Raw genomic sequence first — 20,123 nt, 5'->3', positions numbered from 1 at the left:
CGCTTTTCCTTTTTCTAAAAAGTTGTTTTGCCCAAAAGGACCAAACTTCGGCTTGACTACAACAGTATGTGTTGACTGAGATAATAGTGGTCGTTACATATTGTACCATTTTCGTTGGCACAGATAAATTCCCAAGTGGCTTCAATTCAATGGCTCTCAGAGAACGTGTGAACGACCAGATGATTGCAAAGAAATATAATCCTTCCAAACACTCCCCCCCCCACAAGATGTTGTCAGAACTAATCCTTCCCTCCCTTCCCCCCATCCAGAACTGATGAAGCTTCTTGTATGAGAAGTGAAACGTCTTCTTCTTCTTCTTCCTCAAGGGGAAAAAAAACATAGCCCTGTTGCCTTGAGATACAGCCACCGTTACCCTCTCTGGCCGTTTTCAATTTGAGAATGAGAATCTCCAATGAGGCATAAAACTCCGCCCACTTGAAGGTTCTCAGCCTCCACCTCCCTCCATTCCCCGCCTTTTTTTGCTGGTCGTCAGCACGCGGGGCAAATCGCCGGATCTCGAAGCCGGGTGCGCGGGAGGGGAGGCGATTGGGGGGGGGGGGTCTCGGTTCCGCGCGCCCGAAGCGCTCCCTGCGTGGGTTCTTGTGTCACCTCCACTCTCCAATAGGAGCAGCAGCAGCTGCTGTAAGCTGCCTTCCACTCCTCCCCGAGAGCCCCGTTTGGAGGAGAGGTGGTTTTTCTGCCGGCGGCGCCACCGATTTCCCCCGTTCTTTGGATTTCCTCCTAGTGGATCCTAAGTGATCGAAGAGGCGCTATTGCTCGTGCTCTCTCCCCTCCTCCCCCTCCCCCTCTCCTCCCCGCTTCCTGCAGCGCCTGCTTTCCCGCTCGCCTCTGGGGCTACCGCCGCCCCAGACCAAGAGACGCCGGGAGCGGGAGGCGCTCGGCGGGGATGGCAGCCGGCGCAGCGCGGGGCTGAAGCCCGACCGGCCGCCCCCCCCTCCCCACCCCCGCCCCGCCATGGCCAAGCAATACGACGTGCTCTTTCGCCTGCTGCTCATCGGGGACTCCGGCGTGGGCAAGACCTGCTTGTTGTGCCGCTTCACCGACAACGAGTTCCACCCTTCGCACATCTCCACCATCGGTATTGGGCGGCGCGGCGGGGGAAGGAAAGAAGTGGGGTGGGGGGGGGATCCCGGCTGGACGGGACTCGGTAGCCTCTCCGCCACCTCCGTTCAGCTGGAAACAGCAGACAAAGGCATCCGGAGGGCTGAGCGGGAGGGTGCCTGGGCCGCTTATTCACCGTGCAATATGCCTTCTTTAGATGACGGGCGATGATTGAGGCTGGACCTTATCCATTCTTCTAGGGATCTCATAAGGGGCGGGCAGGCGTGGGGGGGGGGCATCGCACGGCAAGCCACTGCGCCTTCGGCGAGGGTTAAGCCGCGAGTGTATCTGCACCGCCGCTTCTCATAATCTGGAACGGGGAAGGTGGTGGGGGGGGGGGGAGACTTCAAACCTGGGAATCCGGCACCAGAAGGCAGAGCCTCCTGCCACTTTTAGGAGAGTGAAAAAACAACAAGCCAACCCGTCCCCCGATCCTTTCCCGGTGCCTGAGGTTCCGATTATACCTGTTCGATGCTGCTTCCATGCCGGGCCTGCTTAGGGGTGCCTTCAATTGCAGAGAGTCCGTTTTTAAGTCAATCAGCGTCCTGGATCTTGAGTTGCGGGCGGCTGCTGGTACTGCTCCTCTTGGATGCAGTAATGCCAGCTCACCTCTAAGGTGAAAATAAAACGCGACGTCAGTGTTGTAAAAGCATGAGGAAGGCATACATCCATGAGTCAGATGTGGAAGGGGGAGGGGGGGTTAGAGAAACCAAGCAACAGAAAATAGCTATTTGCTTATTGACTTTCATTGGGATGGTTATGGTGAAAGGGGGAAAGATGTCCCCCTTTTCAAGAGTTTTTGGGTGGTTTTTCTGAAAAGACTGCCTACTTGAATCCATGGGGGGGGAGGGGCAGGAGCCCCTGCTCTGTTGAAGACTACATTTCCTCAGGGCTGTTTTGTTGGGGGCGGGTGGAAGGTTGACCTATATGAACCAGAGAGGAAGGAAACTGTATGAGGTGAGAGCTACAAGTGATGGTATTTTCTGCCTTTCTGATAGCCTTCTTTTTCTCTCTGAAGCAGAAAAGTTCCAGGAAAGGGACAGATAGCTCCTGTCAGAGGTCTGAATGCTGCTGGTTGGCCTCTCATGGCGGTTGTCGAAAGTGTTCACAGACATATCCGTAGAAGTCACTGGAAAGTGTGAGGAATAATGATTTTGGTTGATTAGCCGTCATTGGAAGTCTGTGAGTAGTAGCTGGTTTGGCACGTGAGACTCCTGTGCTTCCATCTTTTCTCAACATGATAACATAGTGACGGAGGTATGAAGTAATGGACGGCTCTACCCTGTTTCCCCCAAAATAAGACATCCCCTGATAATAAGCCCAATCGGGCTTTTGAGCACATGGCAAAAAGGCCAAGTGCTTATTTCAGGGTTCAAGAAAAATATAAGACAGGGTCTTATTTTCGGGAAAACATGGTACTAGCAATCACATCTAAAGATAACAGTGATTGTAGTGTTCTAGTTAAAATCTTCAGACACTAGATGATTCATCTAGATCAGCATTCCCAAACTTTCCAGCTTGGCGGTCCGGCTGGGTGGGGGGGGGAGGGGATGGTTCCATGCGAGCAACAGATGCATGCACTTACAGCTACATTTGTGCAAGCAGCAGCCATGTGCGCCTGCCACTCGCACAAATGAAGGTTTGGCCATGCACACTCACCACTTGTGCGGCCTAGTTTTGAACGGGCCGTGGCCCAGTGGTTGGAGACCCCTGATGTAGATAGTTCTGGTTTGTGAGACTTCTAATGGAGCTTTGGACCAAAGGAAGCCAAGGAACTTCCTTTGAATAAGTCTTTTGCTTGGTCATAAGTGCTGGATATAGGCAACCATTAACTTCAGAAGCTTTGGATGTGTTTCCTGGCTGCATAGTTGGTAGGAATTGTCATAGCTTCTGCAATTAAATATTTAGAAGGAACCTGAATCTTATATCTGGCATGTTCAGGGCATAGCAGAATACAGTCAAAGTTTTCTATTGCCAAGATGCTCAGCATTACAATCTGTCATTTTTTTAAGCTCTGTAAGGGACAGGGAAGTTAAAGACTGTGTGGCAAGAGACAATGAGTGATTGTTATAATCCTTAGTATGTATAAATGTATGTATGTATTTAGAAATGTATATAGACATTGAGCTTAAATACATATCTCCAAGCAAAATAGAGCAGCATTTTTCATCACTCTTTTCTTGTATCAAGAAAAGTCAATTTATTACTTTAAAATCCAAACTCTTCCTACAATCGGATGCTAAAAGAGATATAGAATTCTTTATTGGCCAAGTGTGATTGGACACAAAAGGAATTTGTCTTGGTGCATATGCTCTCGGAGTACATGAAAGAAAAGATACATTCGTCAAGAATCATAGGTACAACACTTAATGATAGTCATAGGGTACAAATAAGCAATCAAATCATACTAGGAAACAATATCAATATAAATAGCAAGGAAACAAGCAACATGCAGTCACAAGTAGGAGGAGATGCAGTCACAAGTAGTCACAAGTAGGAGGAGATGGGCGATAGGAACAATGAGAAGACCAATAGCAATAGTAATGCAGCCTAATGTGAATAGTTTGACAGTGTTGAGGGAATTATTTGTTTAGCAGAGTGATGGCATTCGGGAAAAAACTGTTCTTGTGTCTAGTTGTTTTGGTGTGCAGTGCTTCTATTCTGTTCTGTTCTGTTTCCATCCTAGATTTGGGCTTAAAATTCATTAGCGAATAATCCAGGAATCCATTTCTTCCAGAACCCTATAAAATTGAAGCTGTACGAGGTTCTCCAATTACACCCCCCCCCCAAAAAAAAACCAAATATAGGTTGGAGATTTGTCTAAGCTGCTAAATTGAGAAATGGGAGGACCAGCTCTTTGAAAAGTTGATTGATGGCTAATACTTAGCTATCTCCCAATCCAGGTACACTCTCTCAGTTGCACAAATCTGCCAGAGAGAACATGAATCTGGCTTGTAAGTGATGGAGCATGGAGGCACCTACTGTTTTCCCAGTTCAGCTAGGGCTCCTGGTATGGGCGGAATCTCTTTTCCTTTTATGCCATTGTATATTGGGGTGTGGGTGGGTTGTCCAACTTCCCTGCTGTGTGTTTTTCACCTATGAAATAGCCTTAAGTCTCTTTCTCTTGTGTTATGGCACAGAAACAGATCAGCAGCACAAGCTTCTTGGCAGACCAACCAATTAAAGTGGGAGAGAAAGACAACGACCTCAGATATCAGTGGCCTCCTGAGTGTCCTTCTGCTCTTATGTGTCTACAGTTGAGAGCCTTCTCTGTTTATTTTCTACTTTTGCTGGCCTGCATTCACCAATCCTACTGATTCTCCTTTCACAGTAGATTGACATAGAAGCCTTCTAGCCTTTCATAGTTCGACTCATCAAGCCCAATCTCTTGCTATTGACTTTTCATGAAACAACTCCACAATGGCATCTACAGTTTCAAGATCTCACACTAGATGAGGTCATGGCAATGCTGGAATTCTTCCTTTCCATTGGTCCTTGTTTGTATTTTCAGTTTTCTGACACCATCACGCAGGCTATTTCTTCCTTCCACTTCCTCTTCTCTCTTCCCTTCCCTTCCCTTCCCTTCCCTTCCCTTCCCTTCCCGTCCCTTCTTTCAAATGCTCTTATCCAGTGCTACCTCATTCCTCTCCAATTATTTACAGGGCCACATTTCTGTGGCAATGATCACCCGTCACCCCTCACTTCATCTGCCACCCATCCACTATTCACTGATGTGAAACCCAGCCCTATCAAATGCTAAATCAATCTCTCTTACCCATACATGCACTCATATTAATGGTGTGTTGTCCCAAATGCCATACAGAATCCCCAGTATATTCTACTTCCACCATCAGAAATATCTATTTGTATCCTAATTTATCTCTACTTCCTTTAGATATAATCCAGAATTGCAGTGAAAGAAGTATGAGTTTAGAGAATAAAGTCACTAAAAGTCTACTGATGAAATACAGAAAGTTTTCATAATCAAAGGCCACATTTTGCCTTGAATTTGAGATAGGTTACTAAAACTTAGATGATAGACTAGGACAAAAACTACATTTGATAGAATTAGATTGTAATTGTACAAGATAGAATTGTAAACATATTTGGAAATTTCCCCATTCATGAGGCATATGTGACCTTGGTCTAATGACTTTCTTGGAAAAAAGTATGTTAGCCATGAGGGTATATCACAACCTGCATCTGCAGAGAAGAAAATTGATATGAATTAAGTGCCAATCTTATATTGAAAAAACCAACTTTATTGGTCATGCCAGTCGTTAATCAGAAACTTTTACAACTATGACAGTGGTTTAGTTACCTGTTTTCGCCTCTTGCTTAGAAACAATTATGGCTACTTTGTCTTTCTTTATTTCTTAGAATTAGAATTTTATTTTGGCCAAGTGTGATTGGACACACAAGGAATTTGTCTTGGTGCATATGCTCTCAGTGTACATAAAAGAAAATATACGTTCATCAAGAATCATAAGGTACAACACGTAATGATAATTAAGTGTTATTTATTTATTTACTTGTAAGATATTTTCCCCCCTAATGTTGCATAGAAATAATAATATTTTGTAGAATCTTCTGTGCCATGGTAGATGTCATTCTAAATTCACCAAGGATTTTTCTAAGCTGCTATTGTAAATTTTTATAGCAATAGCAGTAATAAATGTGCCACTTCCTCTCATGATAGACTGTGGTCTGCAAAAATAATGATACCATAATAATTGTCCTTAAACTGCCATGAGACATTCTGATATGTGTGGAGTCTTGACTCATTCATTGTTCTCTTTTTTAAAAAGCTATTTAACCAGGATGGAAAAATGTACTTTGATACTGCTTTTGTAGGCTTGCAGCAAAATGAACTCTTGCCAGATTGTTCATAATGCTATCCACATTTTTTCTTACATTGAGAAGCCTTCTCCATGTAGTAGCATCCTAATGCTGATGACCTCTAGGTCAGGTGATAATGTGCTCCATAGCTCCCATAATGCAGCGGTCCCCAACCTTTCCAGCTTTGTGGACCGGCAGGCGGGCGGGAGAGTGGGGATGGTTCCACACAAGCAGTGGGAGAGTGGGTGCCCATGCACTGCTTCATTTTCATGACCAAGCAGGCAAGCATGCCTGTCACTTGCGCAAATGGAGCTGCGTGCATGCATGTGCTCACCTGCCATTTCTGCAGCCTGGCTCTGAACAGGCCGTGGCTCTGTTCTGAACAAGTTGTGGTCCAGGGGCTGGGGACCCCTGCCATAATGGAGCTAGAATAGTCCAATATAATTGGATCAGCATTACAAGAGTTGAAACTCAGTCCATTTGCTCCAGCTTGGGAATGGGTATCTCCATTGGGGGGGCGGGGAAACCATATATAGTGCAGGGTTTTTTTCATCTGAAAAAGCAGAGATTATTTCCAGGCTAGACTTTTAGGCCCCGCTTTTCTATTTTCTTGAATTGCTGAGATGGAAGATTAACAGAATCACAGGGGGTAAAATTACAAACATGTTGCCTGTCTTGAAAAGCCTGTTCTGCTCCAAGGACTGGTTAGAATGCAAAACTGATCACAGATGACTTTGGCCAGGTAGCTATAAGTATGAATACCTTTGCAATAAGAACTTTCCATTCTTGCAGATAACAATTTCTTCCACAATGAGCCATTTACAAAATGTCCTTGTTCTCCCCCTCAGGGATGTAAGACCAGAATCCTCACTTGTGTCCTGATAATGAAAATAACGAAATTTGGGCAACTATGGAAAGTTTACAAAATAAGAGTTTTGGAGTACAAAACACTTTGTTCCTAGTGAATCTAATGCGATTTGTGAGTCGCCATCAAAAGACTGTATGATTTCTTAACACAATATATTTAATCTTCAATCAGAAAATTCTTCTGAAGAATGTAGCTATTGGGGCCTCACTGAGCACCACAGTTCAACCCTGAGCTACAAATATTCTCTTCTAATGTTGCCTGTTATTTAGCCAAATCAACCAAACTAGTCATCTTACAGTAAATTGAAGTCTATTGATTTTTTTCATTCGATGCCTAGTTATCAAAGTTAAAATGGTAGGTAAATTCTTTAGATGTTTTTATTGATTTGTTCTTTTTAATTGTTTTAATTCTTTCATAGTTTTAGAATTGTAAGCCACCCGGAATCACTTGGATGAGATGGGTGCAGGGCCGGATTTTCCTATAGGCTAACTAGGCTTCAGCCTAGGGCCTCAAGATCAAGAGGGGCCTACATTCAAATTGTTAGCAAAATTAAAATTACACTTTCACTATAGGTGAAAGGACCTCATAAGTGGAATAGCCTAAGGCTTCTTTTCATCTAAATCCGGCCCTGGATGGGTGGCTAAATAAATAAATGATAGTTACCAGAAATGACTTCACCCAAGTGACACCATCAGTCCTTCTAATTTAATGCTGTAAAGGCTTCCAGAGATTTTACCACTTTAATTGGACATTTCATAATTAAGCCTGGCAAAGCACTCGTGACCCAGTGTCCTTCTCTACTTAAAATGTTAAAGTCTTGCTGCATTATGGTCCTGTTTCTGGATTTTAACTTCTATACATTTTCTTATGCTACAGCTAGCATGAAGGCTGTTTAAAGGGTTACAATCAAAGTTCCTTTCCTTCAGGATCCCTACACTTCTACATTTTGCACTAGAAGCAAAAGGAGATGCAGGCCTCAGGAGAGTTTGGCAACATGCCTGAAATAGCAACCCAGTTGTCCTTTCTCAACCTGTAGGGCAGTTTTGAGCAATCCGTAAAGGTTTATTGAGAATTTATCTTTTCCTGGGTGACTGCCTGCCAGGTAAAAATTCAATAGGGGAGATTTATATTCTGCTGGTTTATATGCTTAACAATTTAGAGACAGAGAGGGAACAGCAATTGAATTTCTGCACTATCCATTATTATTTTCTTCATATTACTTGTTTGTATTTGTGAGTTGTCCCTTAGGAGAATGTTAAGACACTTAACATTTTCGTGCCTTTCTGTTACTTGTGGGACTCAAGTTCTTTGACTGAGATTGATAGAATCAATGCCAAATGAAGCCCTTGAAACATAACATAAGGTTCAATGTTTTAACAGCAAATACTACATATGAGAATTTCATCTTTAGCTGACTGAAATGAATTATTGGCTCTGCTGCTGAGGTTTTATGGAATGCTCACAGATAAGACCAAGAATAGATTGGCCTGTGTGTTGTAACTAGGAAGAATTTTAAAAGAAAAAGACTAGATTGCATCATCTCAATGTTGACTTAAACTGTATGTCTGAGTGTAAATACAGCATGGAGTTAGTCTTATATACAAGTAGGTCAATTGCTCAAGCAATGGGTGTTTGTGAAAAGAAAACAAATATAGAGAAAACTGGAATGTCTTACAGAACAGGAAATATGGAGAGTTATCCAAGTCACTCTTGATTTGTTATTTGTATATTTATTTATATTTATAATTTATTTTATTTATTGGAATTTGTCAAACAAAAATGAGAACAAGAATAAGAAAATAAAAATATAACGACAGGGACGATAGGCACGTTAATGTACTTATGCAAGCCCCCTCTACTGACCACTTAAATATGAAGTAAGGTCCACGGAAGTCAATTTGTGACTGAAACTGAAAATTTGTAGCTAAGACAAATACCCTCAGGGAGGGTATTTCAGACTTTGACAACTCTATTACAGAAATCATATTTTTTACAGTCAAGTTTAGAACGATTTACATTGAGTTTAAAGCAGTTGTTTGTGCACGTATTATTGCGATTAAAACAGAAAAAGTCATTTGAAGGCAAAACATTACTACGTATAATTTTGTATGCAATACTTAGGTCTGACCGCAAGTGACATAGTTCTAAGTTATTCAAACAGAGAATTTCGAGCCTAGCAGCATAAGGAATTCTATTATGTACAGAAGAGTGCAAGATTTTTCTCGCGAAGTACTTCTGAACCACTTGATTGTACTGATGGCAGATATATGGTGGGGATTCCAAACAGTTGAACATTATTTTTAATTATTAAAACATTATAAATGCAGTGTAATATCTTTTTGTATATCACTCTTGTGATATACAAAATCCACCAAAAAAGATTTCTGTTGCCAAGGATTGAAGGAAACTACCCGGTATAGTGAAACTTGCCATTTTGAAGTTTCTTAATACCATATAAAAAAAAGAAAAAACAAGCAATTTCCAGAAGTGATTAAGAAAGGGAGCATGTAAATCCAGCGTTCTTTTAAAAGTGCCAACTGCAGTTTGAGCAAAGATGGTGATCCCTCAGCTCCCAGAGTCTAACCCACTGAAGACTGTTATCTTACAGTCTCCTTGTGGCGAATTACTGCATGAGCACTTGTGGATGATCCCGAGGCCTCTCCTTGTCCAGAGAGGAATTAAGCCAATTCATTTGTTGGTTCTTCATTCCACCATGGTCACCAGTACCACATTGCTAAACCAGGCAGTTGTTAAGTGAGTTTTACCCCACTATACAACCTTTCTTGCCACGGTTGTTAAGTGAATCACTACAGTTGTTAAGTTAGTAACACAGTTGTTAAGTGAATATGGCTTCCCTATTGACTTTGCTTGTCAGAAGGTCACAAAAGGTGATTACATAGGACTTTGCAACCATCATAAATACATGCCAGTTGTAACTGTCCGAATACTGATCACATGGCAATGGGGATGCTGCAAGTCATAAATGTGAAACATGGTCATAAGTCTTTTTTTTTTTTTTTTTGCAGTGCCATTGTAACTTTGAGCAGTCACTAAATGAATGGTTGTAAATTGAGGACTATCTATTTTAGGTGTAAGCAAATAAGGAATTGGATTCAATTGGATTTCACTGTGTTGTCTTTGGGCTTTGGCCTGACAGAGCATAACTCTGTCTTGATTATATTAAGTAAAAGTTGATTTGGGGAATTGCTTTAACAAGCTTTTAAGCTTTTGTTACTTTACCCTACTGGCAATGAAGATTTTTTTGGAAATCCAAGTAGTTTTTGATCCTGAGTTTGCCAGACTTGTAGAGCTTGACAAACTCACAGACTTGACATATATCTCTGCATAATTTAATTTCATACAGCAATATATTGGATAATTGCAAGGAATACTATTTGCACTTCATGTGATTTTATTTTGTTGTTCATAGGAGTTGATTTTAAAATGAAGACTATAGATGTAGATGGAATTAAGGTCCGAATCCAGATCTGGTAAGTAATACGGGTATTAAGTTTTTCTTTGTTGTTATTTTCTTCTTTGTTATGGATTAAGTGAGAGATTTTAGACAAGTTACACATTTCAGTATAAATTGACAGAGAATGTAATCTAATTTAAAGGGTAATTAGAAAGTAAACATAAACATATACAAGTATTAAAACACTTTGCTAATCACAAGCTTTTTAAATTATTAGTAGCAGGAATTAATATTCTATGTTGAACATCTTCAGGTAAAGAGGTTGAGTGAAGCTCAGATGTTGCTTGGAGTTAGGCATGAGTATCTGCAGTGAAGCACACATGTCATGACATCATTGTGCAGCTGATGAGCTGCATGTCATGATGCAATTAACTTAAAACACATCATTCCCATTATTTCCACTTTGGCTTCATGACACAGTTGATATCACCATGCTTTTACTGTGTGTTTATGGTGTGAGCTCAGCAATTCATTTGTGTAGGGTTGGAAGATCAATTCTTTGGCAGTGGATAGCACAATACTGGGATTGAAAGTCTGTGCTGGATTAGGCCAGAGCCAAAGCTGATGAGACAGGCAGGTCTTACTGCACTTCTTCCTTGCCCAGTTCTCTCCCTTCATCTGGGATTATGATTCTCTTCAGCTTCCCTTCTATCTTCCATTCACTCTGAGGGATACAAAAGGAGATCTGACCATGGGATTGAGGAATATTAATCCTTTGATCACTTGGCGGCACATTGGACCTTGGCTGTGCCTTTTTCCTAGTGCAAATTGCAGATATTGACAGCTTAAAGAGAAGATGCAATGAGTAATGCCCTGTTAAAATGGAACACGGATGCCTCATTGTTCATTTATGGCATGAAAGGGGGTATTTATTTTATAGATTGTTTTTAAGAGGAATACATTTAAATCTACCCAGCAGGGGGCAGCCAAGTCTCACATGCTTCCCAAACTGAAACCTGAAATCTACCCTGTGTACAGTATGTTCTCAGATGCATTGACTGGGAAGTCACACCTTGTAAAAATATTAGTTGTGGCCAATTTTGGGCCAGAGTCCAGATCAGATATAAGAAAGGCTGTAAAAGCAGAAAGATAATCAGTACATAGCAGCTGTTTGGACTCTTCCACTGCCCTTTACTGTCTTCATTCTGCAGTGCAAGTAAATGAGCTTGGCCTTGAATGAAGAACAAATACAGTTGGAAATCTGTCTGATTTCTAATTTCACACAATTCAGAGAAACAGGTGGGAAAACAAGCAGGCTGATGGTTCACATTGCTGTTTGGTCCAGTTATCTATTTAACCAATGTCACTCTCTTCCTTTTTGTGTATATGCAATGAAGGCAAGGACTTCCATAATTACCCGTAGATATGTTAAACATTTTTATGGATATGATGTCAATAGTATACATTTATCCATGTGACCCTGTTGGCAAAATTAGAATGGCTAATGAATATAATTTAATAATAATATAATGAGGACCCAGTTTGTGGGGGCAATAAGCTGACTTTGTATAAAATATACAAAAGAATGAAGGCTATTGCTTAACGCATTGTAAGCCGCCCTGAGTCTCCGGAGAAGGGCGGCATATAAATCAAATTAAAAAAAAAAAAAATTGCATTCATATGACCCTCAGTCCTTTGTGCTGCATCTATCCATTAGCCTTTTTTCCCATGGATGGGCAATACGTGGTAAATAGGAGGTATTTAAAAGTGTCTATTCTTACAGTACAATCTAGACAGCATACTAAAAAGCAGAGACATCACCCTGCCAACAAAAGTGCATATAGTCAAGGCTATGGTTTTCCCAGTTGCAATGCATGGGTCTGAAAGTTGGGCCATAAGAAAGGCTGAGCGCCAAAGAATTGAGACCTTTGAACTGTGGTGCTGGAGAAGACTCCTGAGAATCCCTTGGACTGCAAGGCAATCAAACCGGTCAGTCCTAGAGGAGATCAACCCTGACTGCTCTTTAGAAGGCCAGGTCCTGAAGATGAAACTCAAATACTTTGGCCACCTAATGAGAAGGAAGGACTCACTGGAGAAGAGCCTAATGCTGGGAAAGATTGAGGGCAAAAGAAGAAGGGGACGGCAGAGAACACGGTGGCTAGATGGAGTCACTGAAGCAGTAGCCATGAGCTTAAATGGACTCCAGAGGGTGGTAGAGGACAGGAAAGCCTGGAGGAACGTTGTCCATGGGGTGGCGATGGGTTGGACACAACTTCTCAACTAACAACAACAAAATTCTTAAAGTACAATTAGAAAGCATGTTTATCCAGAAAATTAAACCCCCCTATTCCCTAAAAAGCATGCATAGAAGTGTCAATCTATTCTGAAATAATCACCAAATGTATCTGACACAATATGCAGAAGTTTGGCATTGGCTGGTTTTGTTTATTTGCTTATTGGTACTTTCATTTCAGTTCCTCTCCATTGTCCTTGTGCCACCATTAAATCATCCTATGGTTTTTGTATTGGTTTTGTTTTTTACATTCTTTATAAATTGCTGTGAGTCTCCCAGAGTCATATATTTGAGATGAGTGGCTACAGTATATAAATTTAAATAAATGAATAAAATTCTGGCTATTAATATTTTAACATTAAAGCTTAGATCACCAGCATTTCAAGCAGACTTAAAGCAAGAGTGGTCAAACTAACTCCTTCTGCCTGTTTTTTCAAGCTACTCTGGCAGTCTGAATATCCCTCCCTCTCCCTCTGTCTGGTGGCCTCCAAGTGTACACCAACCTTGTCCAACATTGACATCCAGGTTGATCCAGTCCTTGGACCAACCCCATTGCCTATCTACCGTATGTACTTATAGATAACTTTTCAATCCAGTTGGTTTCTCAGGGACATTTATCTTTTAGAATCTGAAAACAAAAAAGTTCTGCAAAGCTGCACGCAAACAGATGTGCTACTTTTGAGAAGAGTTTGAAGTGGATAAACAGGATGCATTCATAAAGCTTTGTCAAGATAACATGCTTTCCATCTGTTGCTTCCTTTCAGTTTTCTCTCCCTTTGTTCCCTGGTGTTTTAAAACATGCCGTACAATGACATCTCTGAAATTAACCTTCTTCCACACGATTGCTTCCTTCAGATAGGGAACCAACCCCCATTATCTCAGAGTTTCAGAAATTTCAGCATCTTTATAATTTGGCCCCTACTAGGTGTATAAGCAACGCTTAAGTATTTTAATGCTTTTATTGATGTTATAAATCTTCTCCTTTTTAATTCTTCTTGAACAGTGGCTTGGAACAGCGTACAAATGCCATACATAAAACAACAGAATAAATTATTCCTAACTTTGTTGAGCTGCTGTGCTTTTCTTCCTGAAATCTGTGGGAAGTTTTGAGATTGAGCTTTCTATCAGTAGGATGCTGGAATTGACTTCATGCCATAAATTGTGTTACCCATGAAAAGTGAGGTTTCCACTCACCATAATAGCATCTGCTTCTGTTCCAGGGACACTGCAGGCCAGGAACGATACCAAACAATCACTAAACAGTACTACAGACGTGCCCAGGTATGATATTTTTGGCTAAAAGTAGAGATGAAATTTCGTAGTCTGTGGAAAAAACTACAGTATCACATTGTAATCTGTACATTGTAGATTGCAGTATAATTTCTCTGTTTATTACTTTATTATATTCCCTAACAAAAATGCATTTATTTTATTAAAAAAAATGCATAGAGAATAACTTGATTGCATGGACTGGGGATTACTACATTTCCTTATGACAATAATCAGCTTTGCTGGAAACTCACCTCTGTCTGCCTTACAGTTCTACGACTTTTTCCTTCCCCTCAATAGTGATGTCGCTGGAGTGCCAAAGTAGTCTCACAAAAGGCTCTGGGGATTTCTGTAGCCAGCCTGACTAGTTTATATTTTTCTTCACCCCAAGCTAATATCATGTATAATTTTAGGAGAAAGGCTGAGAGGCTGTAGGGAAGGTTTGGGAGATGTGCTTGAGAAATTCAGTATGCATCAATGACCATTTGGCTATCCTATCCAGTCCCTAGATAAGTATTTTCCTGCAATTTATTCTAATCTATTGAAAGGACAGCAGGCAATATTAAGTGCATGTGTATGTGTGCACACACGTCTTTGTGTCAGTGTTGACTCTTGACAATTACCTGGGCTAGTCCCTGCAGTTTTCTTGACAAGATTTTCAGAAATGGTTTGCTCTTGCTTTGTTCCTAGGACTAAGAGTGATTTCCAAAGGTGAAATCCAGCAAGTTCTGACTGGTTCTAGGGAACCGGTAGCGGAAATTTTGAGTAGTTCCGGGAACCGGCAAATACCACCTCTGGCTGGCCCCAGAGTGGGGTGGGAATGGAGATTTTGCAATATCCTTCCCCAGCCACACCCACCACACCATGCCCACCAAGCCACACCTGCAGAACCAGTAGTAAAAAAAAATGCATTTCACCACTGGTGATTTCTCTAAGTCACCCAGCTGATTTCATGCCTAAAATGGGACTAGAACTCAGTGTCTCCTGGTTCCTAACCCTCTGCCTCAAACCGGCTCCATTACCATCTATATTAATGTATCATTCCCCAAATGCTTTCCTGTGCTCCTTTTCTAAGATTAGGGTGTGACCTAATAGTAAATTTGTTTTCCTCTGAGTAAAGGCCTCTTTTCCTTTTCACTGTGTGTGATGCTCACATTTCTTTTGCTCCCTTACCTGGTACTCTCTTTGCAGGGGATATTTTTGGTTTACGACATTAGCAGTGAGCGCTCATATCAGCACATAATGAAATGGGCCAGCGATGTGGACGAAGTAAGCAGAAACATTTCTTGGCTGTTTACTGGGTGAGGTTTGCTGGGGGATGTTGTGGCCAAATGGCTATGCAGGTAATCCTCAAGTTACAACCGCAAGGAATCCTGCCACCATGGTCGTAACTCATGATGATCATAAAATCAGATCACCCAAGTGACTGATCCAATTTTATGAACTTTTCTGCAGCTGTCATTAAGCAAACATTGCAGTTGTAAAGTAGATACCACAATCATAAAGCAAAAAGTGTGGTCATTTAGCAAACCAGTGGCTCACTATGGGGCCACTTTGCCAAAACCCATAAGTAAATGCAAGTGGGTTTTGGCAAAGCCACCGTAAAACGTGATCACATGACTATAAGACACTGCAAATAGCTGTAAATGCAGCCTGGGTGTTGAGCACATGCAATGTGGTCACATGACCTTTGGGGGGAGTGCTAAGTGACCGGTCGTAAATCAAGGAATGTCTGACTGTTTCTGCACAGAAGGATGTTCTCTGACTTTTCATTGAAGAAATCTTTCTCAGAGGTGTACAAGCATAGTTGGTAATATATTTTCCATTTTGCCTCAGGATTGGCCACATAATTCTCACCCTGTGTACCAAATCAGTGTAGTCAAGATCAGGGGTCTCCAACCTTGGTAACTTTAAGACTTGTGGCCTTCAACTTCCAGAATTCTGGGAGTTGAAGTCCACAAGTCTTAAAGTTGCCAAGGTTGGAGACCCCTGGTGTAGAGGATAACTTGGGAGACCTTTTATGTTCTGCTCACCCTTCACGGAAATAATTTGCTGCCTTCTGAGTGAATTTAAGGGAAAATTTAATCAGTTTGGGATGAAGGAAACTCTGTGTGACGCAATGCAGGGAATTAAATGTGGAGTCTCATGCATTTGGTTAACTTTCTGGAGGCTCTGTTATATTCTGGGTCTTTGAAGCCCATTGCTTCCAAGACAAGTTGAGGTGCTTATGAGATGAAGAATATTATCAGATGGTGCTCTTTTAATCCCAAGAAATAAAAGTGATTTTTCTCCTCTATATGCAAAGCACAAGAATGGTAATAGATAAAAACGAGCAAGACTTTTCAACTCAGTTCTTACTTAGCTATGGAGATATGAAAGGACTAAAGACCCTCATATCCTTTGCAGTATGCTCCAGATGGTGTCCAGAAGATCCTCATTGGGAATAAAGCAGATGAAGAGCAGAAGAGGCAGGTGGGCCGAGAGCAAGGCCTCCAGGTAAAAATCATAGGCGGGTGGGTCCAGTTATAGAAACCAGGTATTTATTGGGGTGATGGACTAGCCTCTCAGCTGAGCTGCATCAGTCCAAGCAGCTCATGGCACTAAACAACATTCTATACAAAAGAACTTTCATCCTCATGAAAAGTTAGCATGTAAGGAATCTTTTTTTCACAGTTTCTATGTGAAGCTGTCATCATACATACATATGTGGGTATATTTTGTGTGGGTGAGAACTATTGAATAAAAGTAATGAAAAGCAATTTAACAGCATGATACACAAGCCTGTAGAAATGAAATCGGGAACCTGCTATCTTTTCTATATAAATCTCCTATAGATTTTGTTCTAAATTGGGCAGATCATTGTTTTATTAAAAATGAATTGAGGTCAATATCTAAGATCTTGGTCAACCAGTGTCCTAACCATACATAAGTAACATATACTACAAGCTGTTGGACAATACTGTTCTTGTCTTCTATAAGTAGCTTTTTTAGATTTGGAGGTGAAATAGAGTTGGAAAGGTGGATTTGAAGATAGTAATAGAAAAATATACTAGCCCTCATTGGGTTTATACGTCAATTGTCTTTCAGCTAGCTAAGGAATATGGCATGGATTTCTATGAAACAAGTGCCTGTACCAACTTGAACATCAAAGAGGTAAGAATTTTGGGGATGGAATAACTCAGATGAGGGGCTTCCAGGTCAGTTGTCATCTTTGCACTTCAATCTAAGATAGGGTTTTCCAGATCACTAAAATTTAATGGAAACCAAGAGAACTTTGTCTTCCACTTATTTCTTTCTCTCTCTCTCTCTCTCTCTCTCTCTCTCTCTTTCTTCCTTCTTTCCTTTCTTCCTTTCTTCCTTCCTTTCTTTCTTTCTCTTTCCTGTTGGGGAAGAAAAGACAAAATACATGTATAATATATTACAGTATATTAATATATACAGTATGAAGAAGGTACTCTTAAGTATGTTTGAATTGTCTAAAATGGCTACTCAAATAGATGACTTAGTGCTACCTAGCTTAAATAGCCCATTCATTTATTTCTAAACATTCACAGGGATCATAATTTAAACCATAATTGGGAGGGACGAGGACTCAGTGATTAAAGATGCTGAGTTTATCAACTGGAAAGCTGACAGACCACGGTTGAGATCTGTGCGCCGTATGACGGGATGAGCTCTCATTACCTGCCCCAGGTCCTGCCCACCAGCAATTCGAAAGCATGCAAATGCAAGTAGATAAATAGGTACCACTTTGGTGGGAAGGTAACAATTTTCTGTGCACCTCGGCCACGGAAATGTCTTTGGACAACACTGGCTCCCTCGGCCAAGAAACAGAGATAAGCACTGCCCCCTAGAGTTGGACATGACTGGACAGGGGAAACCTTTACTTTTACCTTTATAACCATAATTATGTGAGCCAGTTTGGACAAGAAACCAGAAGACCATGAGTTCTAGTTCTACCATAGGCAACTGGGTGACTTTGGGCCAGTCACTCTCTCAACCCAACCCAATTCAAAGGATTCAGGTAGAAAAAACAGGAGGAGAAAGAAATATTAGGTATGTTCACTGTCTTGAGTTACCTATAAAGTAATAAAGGCAGGATAAACATTGAATAATAAATATTTTTTTTTAAAAAAAACCTCTTGGTTGCTCCTCTTTTTCAGTCTTTCACCCGTCTGACAGAGCTGGTCCTGCAGGCTCACAAGAAAGAGCTGGAAGGACTCCGCACTTACGCAGCTGATGAACTGAATGTGGTCGAGCTGGAAGAAGAAGCAAGCAAGCCAGAGGGCTCAGAGCATTCTCCCAAAACCTGCTGGTGTTGAAAGGCTCCCAGCGTCCTTTTCCCCCACACCCCCAGTGCAGGTAGAAAAGTTGCCACTTAGAGAGGGCTGACTCGCTGTACTCTATCCCTCTTGTCTTTGGTTGCCAGTTTGCCCGCCATCTGCCCTGTGGGATCCTCTTTGCATTTTCTGGTGTTTTTCCTTGATAGGTGGTTTCTGTTGCCCTCAAACTCCCCGGATCCAAATATCTTCAGATGGCTCACAATATGCAGAACATGATCCTGCTGTCTTCATGGGAGAGCTGTGGTTAGCAGACACGGCCGAGGCTTGTCCAATAATCCATCAGACTCCAGATTCTCTGAAGTCTTGCCGATATCTGTGGATAACCTGCTTGGGGCTAGGCCTGCTCCCTAAGAATGGGAGGAGGAGTCTCTCTGTCCTCCTGCCACATCCTCTATAGCAGGCCTGTAGATGGCTTTTCGTCCACCTGCTTTGCCATCTCATTTCCGGATTTGTCCAAATGCTTGTGCAGCATTGCACTCAGGCTTGGGGCTTTCCAGCTGCTTTAGGAGCAGCTTTCTTATTTCTCATACTGGGTTCCCTGAAATTCATCTCGGCACAAAACAAACAAAAGAACCTCTTGTTCTGCTAAGCTGCAGCTCTGGGAATAAGAAGAATCTGTCCCTAAATAAAAGGGACCATATGGGTAAATGTGCACCTTTTTAGCTGTTAATAAGGTTTGCCTCTTCCCAGGCTAGATTTCCATTCTAGACTACATTAGAGCCCCCTGTTAAAGGGCAATCAGGAAGACCCTTTCCTGTGATCAACTCCAAAACTTACAGGAAGCTTTCCATTCTGTGGATTTTTTGGAGGACCTCAATCAATCAGGTATAGATTTAAGTTAATCTCTCTGGACCAGCGGAAGCAGAAATTCCGCTCTCTGTGGCACATGTCCAGACGTAGCTTTGATTGCCTCCTTTGAATGATTTCCCCACAATCTGCTGGAGCTCTGATCAAGGGACAGATTCTGTAATCTGTGCATCAGAACTTTTATCGTTTCTTGCTTTCAAGGTCTAACTTGTAAAAAGCTTGCTCTAAACCCATTTATGTCTTCTCTTTAGAATTTTCTCTGCAAACTCTTGAAATTTAATCTAGTTAGTACATTCGGAGAGCAGGGAGATTTTTGCCATGTGCCACTAACATGCTAAGTTACAACAGACTAAAACCAGCCTCTCTGCATGTTGCACCAGCATTGCCCTCTTGTCTTGGCATTTACTTGCTTAGTAGGGGGAAGCCTAACACATTCGGTGGCATGCTTGGTACTCTTATATGCCGCCTGTTCCAGGGTAGCAGTTCCTTGCCAAAACCATGGAGCTGCTAAGATACCTCTCTTATATATGTACTAGCAATGGACCATAACTGATATTTCACAAAGAGCAGTTGTTTACTGGAGGTTTTGGGTGATGTGGAATTATAGTTTGGGAGTCCTTCTTTACTTGGCCTTTAGCATATGACTTTAGCCAAAGCCGTTCAGCCCATTCCAAATGGATATTGTGGCATTTGCTGCTAGATAAACTTGTCCCTTTCTAACAAAAGCTGGATGAGAAATGTTCTATATTCTTTTGCTCTTTTCCTTCTTCTCTATATTGGAATTGACTGTTTTGCTGAAGCAAGGAAAGGGGGAAGCAGTGAAAGACAGAAACAGTGAGAATGCCATACAGTGGAAATAATGCTGGTTGACAGGACATACAGTAAGTCAAGAACAAGGAACCCGAGTTCTTCTAGAGGTTACTGAACTAGAGTTTTAAGTATCCCTGTTTATGTCACCTGGGACAGTTCGGTTCCTGGAAGGTCATAAATCCCCCTCTCCAATGTCCCCTGAAAGGTAGAGGGTCTTGAAGCTCTGAAAAGCTCTCACAAGTGTTATTTTGAAATAGCTCGTTTGAGCTTTTTCCTTGGGTTGGATGGATTTGAACTGGTATCAAGCCATTACAATAAGTGGAAACACTGATATTCTACTCAACAGTGCCTGTTATT

General features: G+C 41.6%; 1 protein-coding gene across 1 annotated transcript; it reads left to right on the top strand.

Annotated features, from left to right (window-relative positions):
* Positions 1 to 975: 975 nt before the first annotated feature.
* Positions 976 to 18,696, top strand: RAB15 (RAB15, member RAS oncogene family). The gene is made up of 7 exons (XM_070957174.1): positions 976 to 1,099; positions 10,260 to 10,320; positions 13,758 to 13,818; positions 14,998 to 15,075; positions 16,213 to 16,302; positions 16,894 to 16,959; positions 17,970 to 18,696. The coding sequence occupies exons 1-7, from the start codon at positions 976 to 978 to the stop codon at positions 18,126 to 18,128; spliced, it is 639 nt and encodes a 212-aa protein (XP_070813275.1). The 3' UTR covers positions 18,129 to 18,696.
* The last annotated feature ends 1,427 nt before the right edge of the window (positions 18,697 to 20,123 follow it).

The sequence above is a fragment of the Pituophis catenifer genome, unplaced genomic scaffold (assembly GCF_029215685.1).
Source record: "Pituophis catenifer annectens isolate HBS135680 unplaced genomic scaffold, rPitCat1.0.hap2 SCAF_1, whole genome shotgun sequence".
Classification (NCBI taxonomy): Eukaryota; Metazoa; Chordata; class Lepidosauria; order Squamata; family Colubridae; genus Pituophis; species Pituophis catenifer.
Note: the sequence above shows the minus strand (reverse complement) of the source record. Positions and strands in the feature narration are given on the sequence as shown.

Coding starts and splice junctions, on each gene's coding strand:
- RAB15 (XM_070957174.1), top strand. CDS start 976: ATGGCCAAGCAATACGACGTGCTCTTTCGCCTGCTGCTCATCGGGGAC. Junction 10,321..13,757: donor AAGGTCCGAATCCAGATCTG/GTAAGTAATACG, acceptor CTTCTGTTCCAG/GGACACTGCAGGCCAGGAAC. Junction 16,960..17,969: donor CCAACTTGAACATCAAAGAG/GTAAGAATTTTG, acceptor CCTCTTTTTCAG/TCTTTCACCCGTCTGACAGA.